This window comes from Sinohyriopsis cumingii, chromosome 9, assembly GCF_028554795.1.
Source record: "Sinohyriopsis cumingii isolate HCF-2022 chromosome 9, ASM2855479v2, whole genome shotgun sequence".
Classification (NCBI taxonomy): domain Eukaryota; kingdom Metazoa; phylum Mollusca; class Bivalvia; order Unionida; family Unionidae; genus Sinohyriopsis; species Sinohyriopsis cumingii.
Window position 1 is genome coordinate 26,020,058 of NC_142969.1, and position 12,980 is coordinate 26,033,037.

General features: G+C 35.8%; 1 protein-coding gene across 8 annotated transcripts in view; it reads left to right on the forward strand.

Moving 5' to 3' along the window:
• Positions 1-9,658, forward strand: part of LOC149791432 (protein TANC2-like) — a 375,205-nt gene extending 365,547 nt beyond the window's left edge. For all 8 annotated transcript variants that reach the window (XM_089969962.1, XM_089969958.1, XM_089969960.1 and 5 more), the window contains 2 exons: positions 1,830-1,930; positions 4,196-9,658. In XM_089969962.1, coding sequence (XP_089826088.1) covers positions 1,830-1,930; positions 4,196-4,400 — 306 coding nt within the window. In that variant the 3' untranslated portion in view covers positions 4,401-9,658. The remainder of the gene's footprint in view (positions 1-1,829; positions 1,931-4,195) is intronic.
• The last annotated feature ends 3,322 nt before the right edge of the window (positions 9,659-12,980 follow it).

The window sequence follows — 12,980 nt, forward strand, 5'->3', positions numbered from 1 at the left end:
ATGTAGACCTTAGTCTGTCAATGCATTATATAATATAGACATTATGCAATGTAGACCTCAGTCTGTCAATGCATTATATCATATAGACATTATGCAGTGTAGACCTCAGTCTGTCAATGCATTATATGATATAGACATTATGCAGTGTAGACCTCAGTCTGTCAATGCATTATATGATATAGACATTATGCAATGTAGACCTCAGTCTGTCAATGCATTATATAATATAGACATTATGCAATGTAGACCTCAGTCTGTCAATGCATTATATGATATAGACATTATGCAATGTAGACCTCAGTCTGTCAATGCATTATATAATATAGACAGTATGCAATGTAGACCTCAGTCTGTCAATGCATTATATAATATAGACAGTATGCAATGTAGACCTCAGTCTGTCAATGCATTATATAATATAGACAGTATGCAATGTAGACCTCAGTCTGTCAATGCATTATATAATATAGACAGTATGCAATGTAGACCTCAGTCTGTCAATGCATTATATAATATAGACATTATGCAATGTAGGCAAGCATGGTAGTGTATTATACAGTGCAGATTAGGGTAACATTCTTTGTTCACAATTCAGCATGTGTTAAACGAATCTTTTTCATACACATTTGTCCTAGTGCAGCCCATTCTGAGACCATTTTAATGACTTTGAGTCTGGTGCAGCTCATCCTGAGACCATTTTAATGACTTTGAGTCCTGGGGCAGTTCATTCTGAGACCATTTTATTGACTTCGAGTCCTGGGGAAGTACATTCTGAGACTTTTAATGACTGAATCCTGGGACAGTACATTCTGAGACCATTTTAATGACTTTGAGTCTTGGGGCAGTACATTCTGAGACCATTTTAATGGCTTAGTCTGGTGCAGCTCATTCTGAGACCATTTTAATGACTTTGAGTCCTGGGGAAGTACATTCTGAGACCATTTTAATGACTGAATCCTGGGGCAGTACATTCGGAGACCATTTTAATGACTTTGAGTCTTGGGGCAGTACATTCTGAGACCATTTTAATGGCTTAGTCTGGTGCAGCTCATTCTGAGACCATTTTAATGACTTTGAGTCCTGGGGAAGTACATTCTGAGACCATTTTAATGACTGAATCCTGGGGCAGTACATTTGGAGGCCATTTTAATGACTTTGAGTCTTGGGGCAGTACATTCTGAGACCATTTTAATGACTTAGTCTGGTGCAGCTCATTCTGAGACCATTTTAATGACTTTGAGTCCTGAGGCAGCTCATTCTGAGACCATTTTAATTACTTTGAGTCCTGGTGCAGTACAATCTGAGACAAATTGGACAATTTCCTTAGACCAGGTGCAATACTTTCTATTTGAGATGATTTGAATCACTTCTATATCCTGGTGCAATACATTCTATCCGAAACCATTTGAATGACTTTCCAAGGCAAGAAGCAGCACATTCAATCCAAGATAATTGAAAAGCACAAAGTAATTAAAAACTCGAACCAAATATTTGAGCTTCTAGGAATTTAGCTTTAACTGTATATTCATTTCATTTATATTGTTAAGCAGTTGTTTATATTTCATGTTGACCTCTAGAAGAAATCTTATCCTCCAAGTTGTATAGTCTTGTCCATTTGATGGTATATAAGCATCCCCCCCCCCACTTCCAACATAAGAAAAAGATAAACTTGTTTGTCAGATAACTTAGTTTACTTGAGAATTCAATGGATTCCCAGTTCATGGCATCACAATTTAAGTAAAGCTGGGATAAATATAATTAAGATAAACAAGACTTTAAAATGTACTACTCAGTCATTATCTTAAATAAAAACTAATCCACATTTACAGGAATGTGAGTCTGCCATAGAACTTGCTACCAAGGCCCTGGAGCTGAAGCCTAGATGTTTCGAAGCTTTCTATGCTCGTGCCAGGGCCAAGAGAGATCACAGGTAGGTCTGTGAGTTTAAAAGTTATTCACCAGTCCAGTAGCACATGTAGCATAATTACATAATTGCCCCATTTCTCACCCAGAGTTTTCTATGCTTCCTTTAGACTGATAAGTCTATGGTAACATTATGGCACAATAGACTTTTTCCTTAATAAAATTTGCTTTTCAAACTTTCCAAACACTGTAAATTTGGACTTGTAATGTTTAAATGGATAAAATATCTCACTGTAACAGACTTTTAGCACACATTATATATTATCTTGACTATTCATCATGGAAAAGTTTTCTATTGTTATTAGGGACCTGCGTTGAATTAAGAAGTTTTCTATTGCTATTAGTGTCCTGTATTGAAATTCTGGATTTTTCTGTTGTTATTAGGACCCTGCATTGAAATTAAAGAGTTTTCTATTGTTATTAGGGCCCTGCATTGAAATTAAGAGTTTTATATTGTTATTAGGACCCTGAATTGAAATAAAGTTTTCTGTTGTTATTAGGGCCCTGCATTGAAATTAAAGAATTTTCTATTATTATTATTAGGGCTCTAAATTGAAATTAAGCAGTTTGCATTCAGATTGAGTCCTGCATTGAAATTAAGCAGTTTTCTATTGTTGTTAGGGCCCCGCATAAAATTTTCTTTGTTATTAGGGCCTTGCATTGAAATTATGTTTTCTTTGTAATTAGGGCCTTGCATTGAAATGCAGGAGGCCGTTACTAATAATCTCTAACATCTGTCTGTCTGTACATCCTTTAACTCTTCTTGTAACCAGCATAACTCAAATTGCCTATTACATGTAGATGTGCATTGTAAAGGTTTCATCTTTTCAGGTCCAATATTGATGGAGTTATTGCCCGTTTCCATCATTATTACCTCTCATTACAGACGACCCTTGTAACCAGCATGGCTCAGGAACCATTCACCATATTGCTGTACGATTTCATCTGTAAATTGTCTTGTAGCCCCAGATGTGCCTTTTAAGGGTTTTGTTGTTGTTGTTGTTGTTGTATGGTTTAACGCCATTTTTCAGCACAAGATAGGCTATACATGGCGGCCAGTATTATTGGTGGAGGAAGAACCCTGGAAAACCCCGGGAAGAACCACTGACCCACGAGAAGCTACTGGCAGGCTTTCTCACGTACCCACATTAGCCGAGCCTGAGACTCGAACTCACGCAGACAGAGGTGAGATGGCAGTGATCCGTAACGTAGAGCGCTTTAGACAACTCGGCCACTCGGGGCCCCTTAAGGGTTTTGTTTTATCCACTCCATTATGAAGAGTTATGGACCTTGAAAATTAAAATAATAATTTCACGTGGAATGTTGCTTGTAACCATCATAGCCCTGCAACCATTATGCATAATTGGATACCATTTGTTAGAAGAAATTGCCTGTTTCATGTAGCAGTGCATTTTAAAGGTTTCATCCTTTCAGGTTCAATTTTGACGGAGTTATTACCTATTTTGTTTGAGTTATTACCTATTTTGACAGAGTTATTACCTATTTTGACTGAGTTATTACCTATTTTCCATTAGTCTTAAACCTCCATTACAACAGATCCTCGTAACCAGCAAAGCTCAAGAATGACTCTGCATATTCTGATGCTGTATGGGGCATACATTGTGTCGTTATCCCAATTTTGGACAGAGTTATGGCCCTTGACAATTGACTTCAACCCATAAGAGAATGTTGCTTGTATCATGGTTTGAACACCATTTAACATATTCTTATGGTGTTTGGTATGAACATTGTCTCATAGACTTGCATGTGCCCAGTATGGGTTTAGTCTTACAAGAGTCATGTCCCCTTGATTGTTCATCCTCCTGACTTTGTTATACACCATTTAAAAGTATTTTTAATTGTGCTGGTTGCAAAGATTTCCAGCATTCTAAAGCATCATTTACCTGCATTATGCCCCCTGACCTGCATTATGGCCCCAGATTGCCTGTCCTCCTGATTTATAGAGTTATGGACCTTTATAGCCCATTCTCCTAATTTTATTTCTGACAGCATAACTTTACTAAAGAATATAGCATTTCAGCTGGAGTTATTATTCATCTTGATATCGATAAGTCCTCAAATGAGCTTGATTCTCAGGCCATCATTTACAAGAGTTAAGGCCCCTCTTTTCCTAACTTTGGTTTCTAATGGAATTCCTGGTTAAGGCCCTGCCAAGCACATTACAGAGAGTGTCCCTTTTGCAACACACACACACTGCTACTAGCTTTAGTTTTTCAAAAGGATAATAAAGAATTTTGTTTCTGTACTACAGGCAGTATTCCTCAGCTTTAGAAGATCTGAAAGAAGCATTAAGGCTGGCTCCAAACAATAGAGAATTACAGCGCCTCTTAGTGCGAGTTCGAGATGAGTGTCGTGAACAGGCCCGATTTGAAGAGGTTAACACCGAGCGCAGGCAGAGTGATTCCATGAACTTGATGCTTACACAGCAGCATCAGCATGAGGAAACTGCATTGTAATGTTACTGCAGCAGCATGTTACAATAGCAATGGTCTAAACACATGCCTCTTAAAGAGACCAAAGTAAAGCTTTGGCAGAATGTTGCCTTGAACCTGATACCCACAAAGGAACAATCTCATGAGGAAGCTGCATTATGTTGTTACTGTAGCAACATGTACCATGGCATTATGGTACCATAGGAGCAAGAACCATTTTGGTTACCATAGCATCAGAGGAAATGTAAAATTGAGTTCAGCAAAATATTCCTGGACCAACATGTAGTATCCATGACTAAAAAGTTTGTAATAAACTTACGGTATTGATAGCAGTTGTGATCTGTTGAGAGTACTGATGGAAAAGTTTTACCAAGAATTTAAAAAAAAATTTACCAACATGATTTTACCAATACAATAGAGATGGGCATTTTATGTTTTGTATGTTGGACGGTAACTGTTTTTGTAAGTTTTAGTTGATAACTTATTTCTAGCTTGGGATGTCTTGTAAATATGTCGTAAGAGTATTAAGTTCTAATTTTTACAAAAAATGTTATTAATATATGATAAGAGAATGTCCTTCTAAATTAGGCTGCAGTGCAACATTTTGCAAGTGGTCTGTTATTATTACTACTACTGTATATCATTATTCTGCAACGCTAGAAAAATGATGACTGATTCACCGTTTCATGGGGAAACAAATTCTGCTTTGTGATAGAAGTCAAAAATGTTTTATTAAAAAAACAAAGTTGATAGGGCTAAAACTAAATGGCAGAGATGTGCAATCTTGTGTATCAGTTTACATGTAGTATCTGAAAGATTTTTTTTAAAAGTTTTATTGACGTAACCTTTTTTGTAAATATTTCTCATTTGGTGGATTGTGAATTTAGGTATTCATTTGATTTCTAATTCTTTGTATATTCCAATAAGGTTTATGTCTATAATTATTTCAGAACTAGCTTCCTTTTTAAAGTTTTTATCCAGCATTATATATAAATACCACACTTGTACTTTGTATTGTTATTTAGCAAATTTAAGAAATTTTACCACTTTTGCTGTTCAGAACTAAGTGAATAGACTAAGAAGATTTCTTATGTTGTGTCTATAGTTTTGAAAGTAGTTCTGAATTTACCATTCCTTATTGTTGCAAACATTGCCTTAAACTTGAAAAGCTAGTCAGATAAGCAGAGAGCTTTGAAAAAAAACTGGGTACCATGTATATTCACATCTAAATGGAGTCAAACTGCAAACAACAAAGATCCAGATCTACCATAACATAATGTACCTGCAGATCAGGGTCCATCTTGTTTGTTCTACTCATTACTGCTAACAAACTGCACAGACTCAGATCTTGCCAGCACATTATGCAATGGCAGATTTGTGTCTGCACATTTTGCAGTTGGACTCATAAGCAAATACATACGGTGTACCTACATGAGAATTTTTGTAAAAGATTAACATTATCTTACTGTTTTAACATGGTCTTAACTATTTTAAAATAATTGTCCTTGTCAAAATGTCAGGGAATAATAATGCATTTCTTTTTGTGTTCACGAAGTCCGATGTTCATTTTTATTATTTCATTTTTAGTTACATGTAAAATTTACATGCATACAGCTTGTTTTGTAGGATTCAGTAGTTTGTTTTCAGTCTGATCTATTTTAAAGTTGTTTAACTCTTTACAATACATTTTTAAGTTGGACACTAAAACATTTCTGTGGTTTGTATTTTTGAAGTGTATTTAACATCTCTGCAGTTTCTCTTAATATGAGTTCTATTTATGTATAAATATGTCTTTCACAAAATGATTTATTGTTTTAACGTTATTTTAATGCATGTCTGTACTGAGAATATGTGTGTACATATTTGTTAATTTATATGTAAACATTCAGGTACTGGGATTTTTGAAAATTGTAGCTTTTTGTTAGGATAATATGTGTCAGTCCATAATGCTAACATGGATAAGGATTTGTTACACAGTACAAAAGTATCTTATCACATTAAAGGGAGATAATTTTGCCTTTCCATCTGTATGAAACATTTCACTTATTGTAGTTGTATGACTTCAGTTTGTGACTTCCCACTTAGGGAAAATAGGGTGACTATCATAAATGGTAGTGATTTTAGAATATTTAAAAAATGTGTATGTACATTTGTACATACATATATTATTTTTCTACTCATTCATTTGTATATCACTTTAATTAAAATCTATAGTAGGTATTTCTTCATACTTGTAATCTGGTATGTATTAATAAACATGACGGAGAACCAGTTTAACATATTGGAGTGTCTTTGCTGCACGCATGTGAGATTTCTGTCTGATAATGATAAAATATAATGGTTTGGTTTGTATAAAATCTACTTCCATGCTCTTCTATCATTCTTTGTGTTTTTGTGGGTTTTTTATGTAGAACTTAAGTAATTCGCTTAAGTTAAAGTCTTGTAATTTATTTTCTCAGTTCATACAGTTTCAATAATGACCCATAAATATTCATTTTACCTGCTAGTATATATTTATACTCATTAAGATTGTGAAATGTACATAATTTTTACATCAAATAGTAATTGTGTATCATTTTGAAATGAGGGTCAGCATGAAATAGACCACAATTTAACACCATTTGTCAATTCATAAAGTCACTTTTAAGTGCCTCAGAATGGACTACAAAATATACAAATTTTGAAACTGTTACCTCTTCTCTACTATGTAGATTGGAATTATTTTACCATCTTTGGCATTAATGTCGGCACATATAAAATCATATATGTGTATACAGCTTCACTGCATTACAATCATACTTTCTCCCTTGGTCCTTGAGAACAGTTTGTAGTGGGTTTCATAACATGTACCCATTGGAGGGGGCTAACTTTTGTTCATTTACACTATTATTTCTTGGTAAAGTTATTTATCTTTGGTTTTGCACCATTCATACACTCTTATAACTAGAATAATGAACCTTGGTGAGTACTAGATCTTCATAAAAGTAGGTCACAGTGACCATATTTCACACTTCATCAAATTCTATGGTGCTGTTCACACTAGAATCATCATACCAGATGATTGTATGCATCTATTAGTACTACACCCTTGCAACAAGAGATCACTGTGACCTACATTTCACTGGCTTGGGTTACTTATTTTTTGTGTGTGCTCATGACCAGATTTTTCACATCCTGTATAAATATACCTGGAATTATTGAACTTGGTGAGGGGATGCATAATAATGGGTAACCACCATAACACAAAAAGGTCATTGTGACCAATCTCGTGCATCACTGAGACTTTTAAACTGTGTGTTTAATCATTAAACTAAAGGATTATCTCTTAAGAACACGCACACTAAAAACTGCCACAGCGATTTATGTTGCACATTTTACTGGTGTAGGTTACCATTTTGCATTTAACTCCTGATTACATAGGTCTTTTGCATGATGTATAAATGTTATCCTATATGCAATCATCAGATGTGGTGATGGGATGCAAAAGTAGGACAATATGCCTCATATTTTGCACTTCACTAATTTGGATTAAATTTTGTGTTTGATATCCATTTCTGAGGCACTGTTCATGTTAGAATTGTGATATTGATACCTCACATCTCTGTTATTATGATAAAAGAAGGTTATTATGACCCATATTTGATCTTTTACTGGCTTGTTTGTGGTTTTGTGTTAATCCCATGCCAAATGAGTTTCAGGCTTGCTAAACCTGCATCTCTATTAGCAATACACCCTTACAACAGTGAATCTCATTGTGACCTACTTTTCATCTTAAATTGGCTTTGATTACTGTTTTGTGTTCATTCATGCTTTTGGCATTCTATACCTAACCTGCCTAGAATTAAGAAACCTCTGATGGGTGAGGGGGTTATCATTTGATAAGTACAGCAATGTTATTGCATACAAATTTATATGGCCTATATTTCAAGCTTCAGTGATGTTTTTTAAAGTTCATTGATCGGGTGCTGTTTAAGTTAGAATCATGAAACCTGATGATTGGGTGTATCTCTGTTGGTACTACAGACTACATCCTTACAACCTAAAAGGGACTGCTCTGGTGGCCTAGTGGATAGAGCATCCACCTCAGATGCAGTAGGTCATGGGTTCAATCCCTGGCCGAGTCATACCAAAGACTTACAAAAAATGATACTAACAGCTGCCTCACTTGGTGCCCAGCATTAAGAGGTTAGTGTTAGTACTGGTCGGCCTGGTGTCAGGATAATGTGACTGGTTGGGCATGATGCCCCAGTGCTAGACATCACTATAAATTGTCACAATGCAGACATCATAGCAATATGACTGAAAACTTGATAAAGCTACGTTAAAAATCCAAATCACACACACAACCTAAAAGGGCCACTGTGACCTAGATTATATGCTTTACTAATATTGGATAAATATTTTTGTTCAGTTCATGACATTTTTCTATAATATATAGTACAGTTGGAAATATGTTTATTCATTAATGAGTTTTTAATATTAATGACAATACTTTATATATTATTGCAGGTTAACTGTATTGTTTACATGTGAATGAGTATCAGAATTAGATGCATGAACTTTATGCATTTTAATCTGATGCATCTGCTATAGTGGCTAATCAAGGTAATTATTGATGCATGAACTAGGCTACTGGCTGACACTCCAAGGTTATTAAAAGCCTGTGACTTTCACCCACTAAAATCTGGTTCTAGGATGAACAATGATAATAGCTTGTAAAGCAAATTGTAAGATTAATAATTTTATTTTAAAAAAGTAAAGAAAATTAACATCTGATTTGTATCACCTTGTTATGGTATCATTTGATACCATGGAGAAAAAATTCTTTTATTCAGTATTTTATGTGTTGTGTGCCCCGTCATATGGACGGACCAATGTTTATCTGATCAAGATTACTGGATATAGATGTTATTATCTGCATGATAAGTAACTTTTACAATGGTAGCTGGAGATGACCAAAAGCGTCACGGAGGCGAACTGTATAGTTTTTGATTACATTCTGGTTTCATTAGAATTTTCTGTTCTCATCCATGAAGTCGTGTTAGTATTTAGTTGTAAATCTATGTATAATAGTGACGCTGAATAAATATTATATTTTTAGTGACTATGTTTGTAAGTTATTAAATATAATAAAAGATACTGGTATTGTAATAAGAGATATTGAATGCTTTTCATTTTGCCTGCATTTCAGACAGTACTGTTATATATTAATATAACATTTTGTAATCATTCAGATTCATTGTGAAAAAACAGCATTTGATTAAAAATCTATAAAATCAAAACTTATTTGTTTTTTCTGTCTTTAGAGTTTGTGTACATTGCTTTGAAATATGACTTTTTCTTTCTCATTCGAAGTCGAAATCTTAAATCGATGACTGTTATAAAGGAATTGGCTATTCTAAAATCCTTACTTATTGTGCAGCTTGAAGTAATGTGATAATACAGTAGTATCATTTATTTTCATTCGGCTCAACTTTCATGGTTTTGTTATTTAAAAAAGGGCATTTTCATGGGTACTTAAATTCATGGTTTTGCCTGTAAAAAGTTTGCATATTAGTAAGTATTTAATTTCAACCTCTACAAAATAAAGAATTCAAAAGAATAAAACTATGCCGACGCAAACGATGGTCACTTTAATGTTTAAAGCAATACTACCACCTGTATGAGCACAAATCAAAGACCTGGCAAGTTCAATACTTACACCATGTTTTCAACCAAATGAATAACATCAGCTGAAGAGATGCAACCAACAACACTAAATAAAATAATTCCATCTCTATGAGTACTAATAAAACGTCTGTCAAGATTAATCACTTTTGCCATGTTTTTGTTTGAGTGCTCAACATCAAAGGAAGCAGACTCGGCCAATAACACTAGGCCAGTCAGTTATTAAAGAAGAATTAAAGTCACACTTCCACGAGTGGCATGCTAAACAGGTCATGGATGCCATTAAGGAAAAAGATGTTACTGGTGACGATCAGAGCACAGTATTAGTAAACCTTGCAACCTCATTAATCAAGCCAATTCACGCTAAATGGATAATTGCAGCTCACGCGACAAGGAGTGAAAGATAGGACCTTATTATCAGTGATTTTGAGAAAGCTGGACTTGTTTAATTCAGCAATTGTGGATTATTTACCTGAGAAACATTTGTGAGTACCATGACACTTGATTAACACGATGTTGATACAGTGGCTTTGTCCAAAAATCTGTGAAGCGTGAGCTAATACTCTGCTGTAACACTGGACAACAAATTTTTACAAAAGTCATGTTACTGAAATAAAATTAGTCAATTCTTATCAATTTTTATGTGCTGAACACGAATATGACAGTCAAATTGCAAAATTGGCTCTAGTTTTTTTGTAATCTGCAAGAAATTAATGTTTACATAACGAAATGCATTCCAATAGTAAAAGGTCAACTGTAATAGCCTACCTATAAAAAATCAAGTCATTGACTACATCTTAGATTTCTTCGCCTGTCTCTTGTACAGCTGTTCGGGAGCATCTCTGAGGAGTGTCCAGCAGTAGTCAGCCAGCATTGTAGTGGACCATTTTCCCTGGTATCTTTGTTCCATTGTTGCGATATCTTGATGAAAACGTTCGCCGTGTTCATCACTAACAATACCACAGTTGCTAGGAAAGAAATCCAAATGGGAATGAAGGAAGTGAATCTTTAGAGACATATTGCAGCCAAGTTTCTTATACTTCATCAACATGTCTTCTACTAGTTCCTTATAGTTTTCTGCCCTAACATTTCCGAGGAAGTTTGTAGAAACTAGGCAAAAAGCATTCCATGCTTGTTTCGCGTCACCTTCCAGCAAGTTGTTGAACCGGTCATCTTTGAAAAGCTCTCGAATCTGAGGACCCACAAAAACTCCCTCTTTAATCTTTGCTTCGCTGAGTCGAGGGAATTTTTCATGCAGGTATCGGAATGCTGGCAAAGTCCGGTCAATGGCTTTCACGAAGTTCTTCATCAAACCTAGTTTGATGTGAAGGGGTGGTAGCAAGATTTTCTGAGCCTCAACCAGGGCTGGGTGTTGGATATTCTTCTCTCCAATGGCTACATTCTGCCTGTGAGTCCATTCCTTCCTCATGTAGTGCATTTCCCTTGCTCGGCTATCCCATTCGCATAAGAAACACATGTATTTTGTATATCCTTGCTGCAGTCCCATTAAAAGGGCAACTACCTTCAAATCACCACAGAGGTGCCAGCTGTACTTGTTATACTCAATGGAATTCAGTAGCTGCCTTAAGTTATCGTATGTCTCTTTCATGTGGACAGCATACGCTACTGGAATAGATGGAAGAATGTTTCCATTGTGCAAAAGCACAGCCTTGAGACTCAGTTTCGAAGAGTCCACAAATAGTCTCCATTCTTGTGGGTCATGAGTGATTTTTAAAGCATTCATGAGGCCCTCAATATCGGAATAGAATATCAGATTACTTTCCTTTCTGAAGAAAGGCTCCAATTGCTGGTGGCGCTTTCGATATGCAGTAATTGTAACATCTTCTTCTAGAAGATTCCATTGTTGGAGTCTTGATCCTAGCAATTCTGCCTTGTTCTTTGATAAGTCCAAATCACGAATCAGGTCATTTAGTTCTTCCTGTGTTATTCTGTGTGGGGTTGATGATGCACCACAGTGAAAATCTGGATCACTGCATGCTGATGGACCAGGAGAAGAACAGGTCGACTCACCTTTGTCTTCGTCAGATGAATCAAGAGAATATTCTGCTGGAGGTTCTGGAATAGGAAGTCCCTCACCATGTGGAACTGGTCTCAATGCAGACGGAATGTTTGGGTAGACTATTCTCGACTTCTTTCGCTTCGTTATTCCGCCGGAAAGAGGAGGAACCAAGCAGAAGTAACAGTCATTTAGGTGGTTGCTTGGCTCTCTCCACACCATTGGGACTGCAAACGGCATTGATGACCTTTTGCAATTCAACCACTGTGAAAGCTGTGTTGTACATGTAGCACAGCATATATGCGGAGCCCAAGGCTTGTCTTGGTCACCAACCTTGCATCCGAAGTAAAGATGATATGCCTTCTTCACTTGAGAATTGATACTTTTCTTCTGGTTGGCAAATGTCACTTCCCCACAAATATAGCAAAAATTGTCCGCGGTATTAACACACTTTCGAGGCATTACTGTTCTTTATTGTACGTAAATGGATAAAATAATAAGTTTTATGTAACAGTAGCTTGAACTGTCTCGCACAACGTCTAAAATATTTTAAATGCTGAACCTATCTGATTGGGCTTTATATAGTACACTGCTTACGTCAGCTTCAGCAGCCGCCTGGCATTAGTATAATAGGCCTACACATGTATAGTACACTGCTGACGTCAACTTACTTCAGCAGCCGCATGGCATTAGTATTGCATTGCATCAGAAAATGATGCAATCAACTGTGGATGATGTGAGCATGATGGTATTATGCAATGTTACATCATTATTCCGGATGTTGCTGCAGTCCTACTGGAGAAATTTACACAGTGAAACATAGAAAATGAGGTATATGAATATCTTCAAAACGAGAGCCAATACAAATTTTTCACGGTTATATTCGTGTTCGGCACACCAAAATACTACAGATTAGGGCC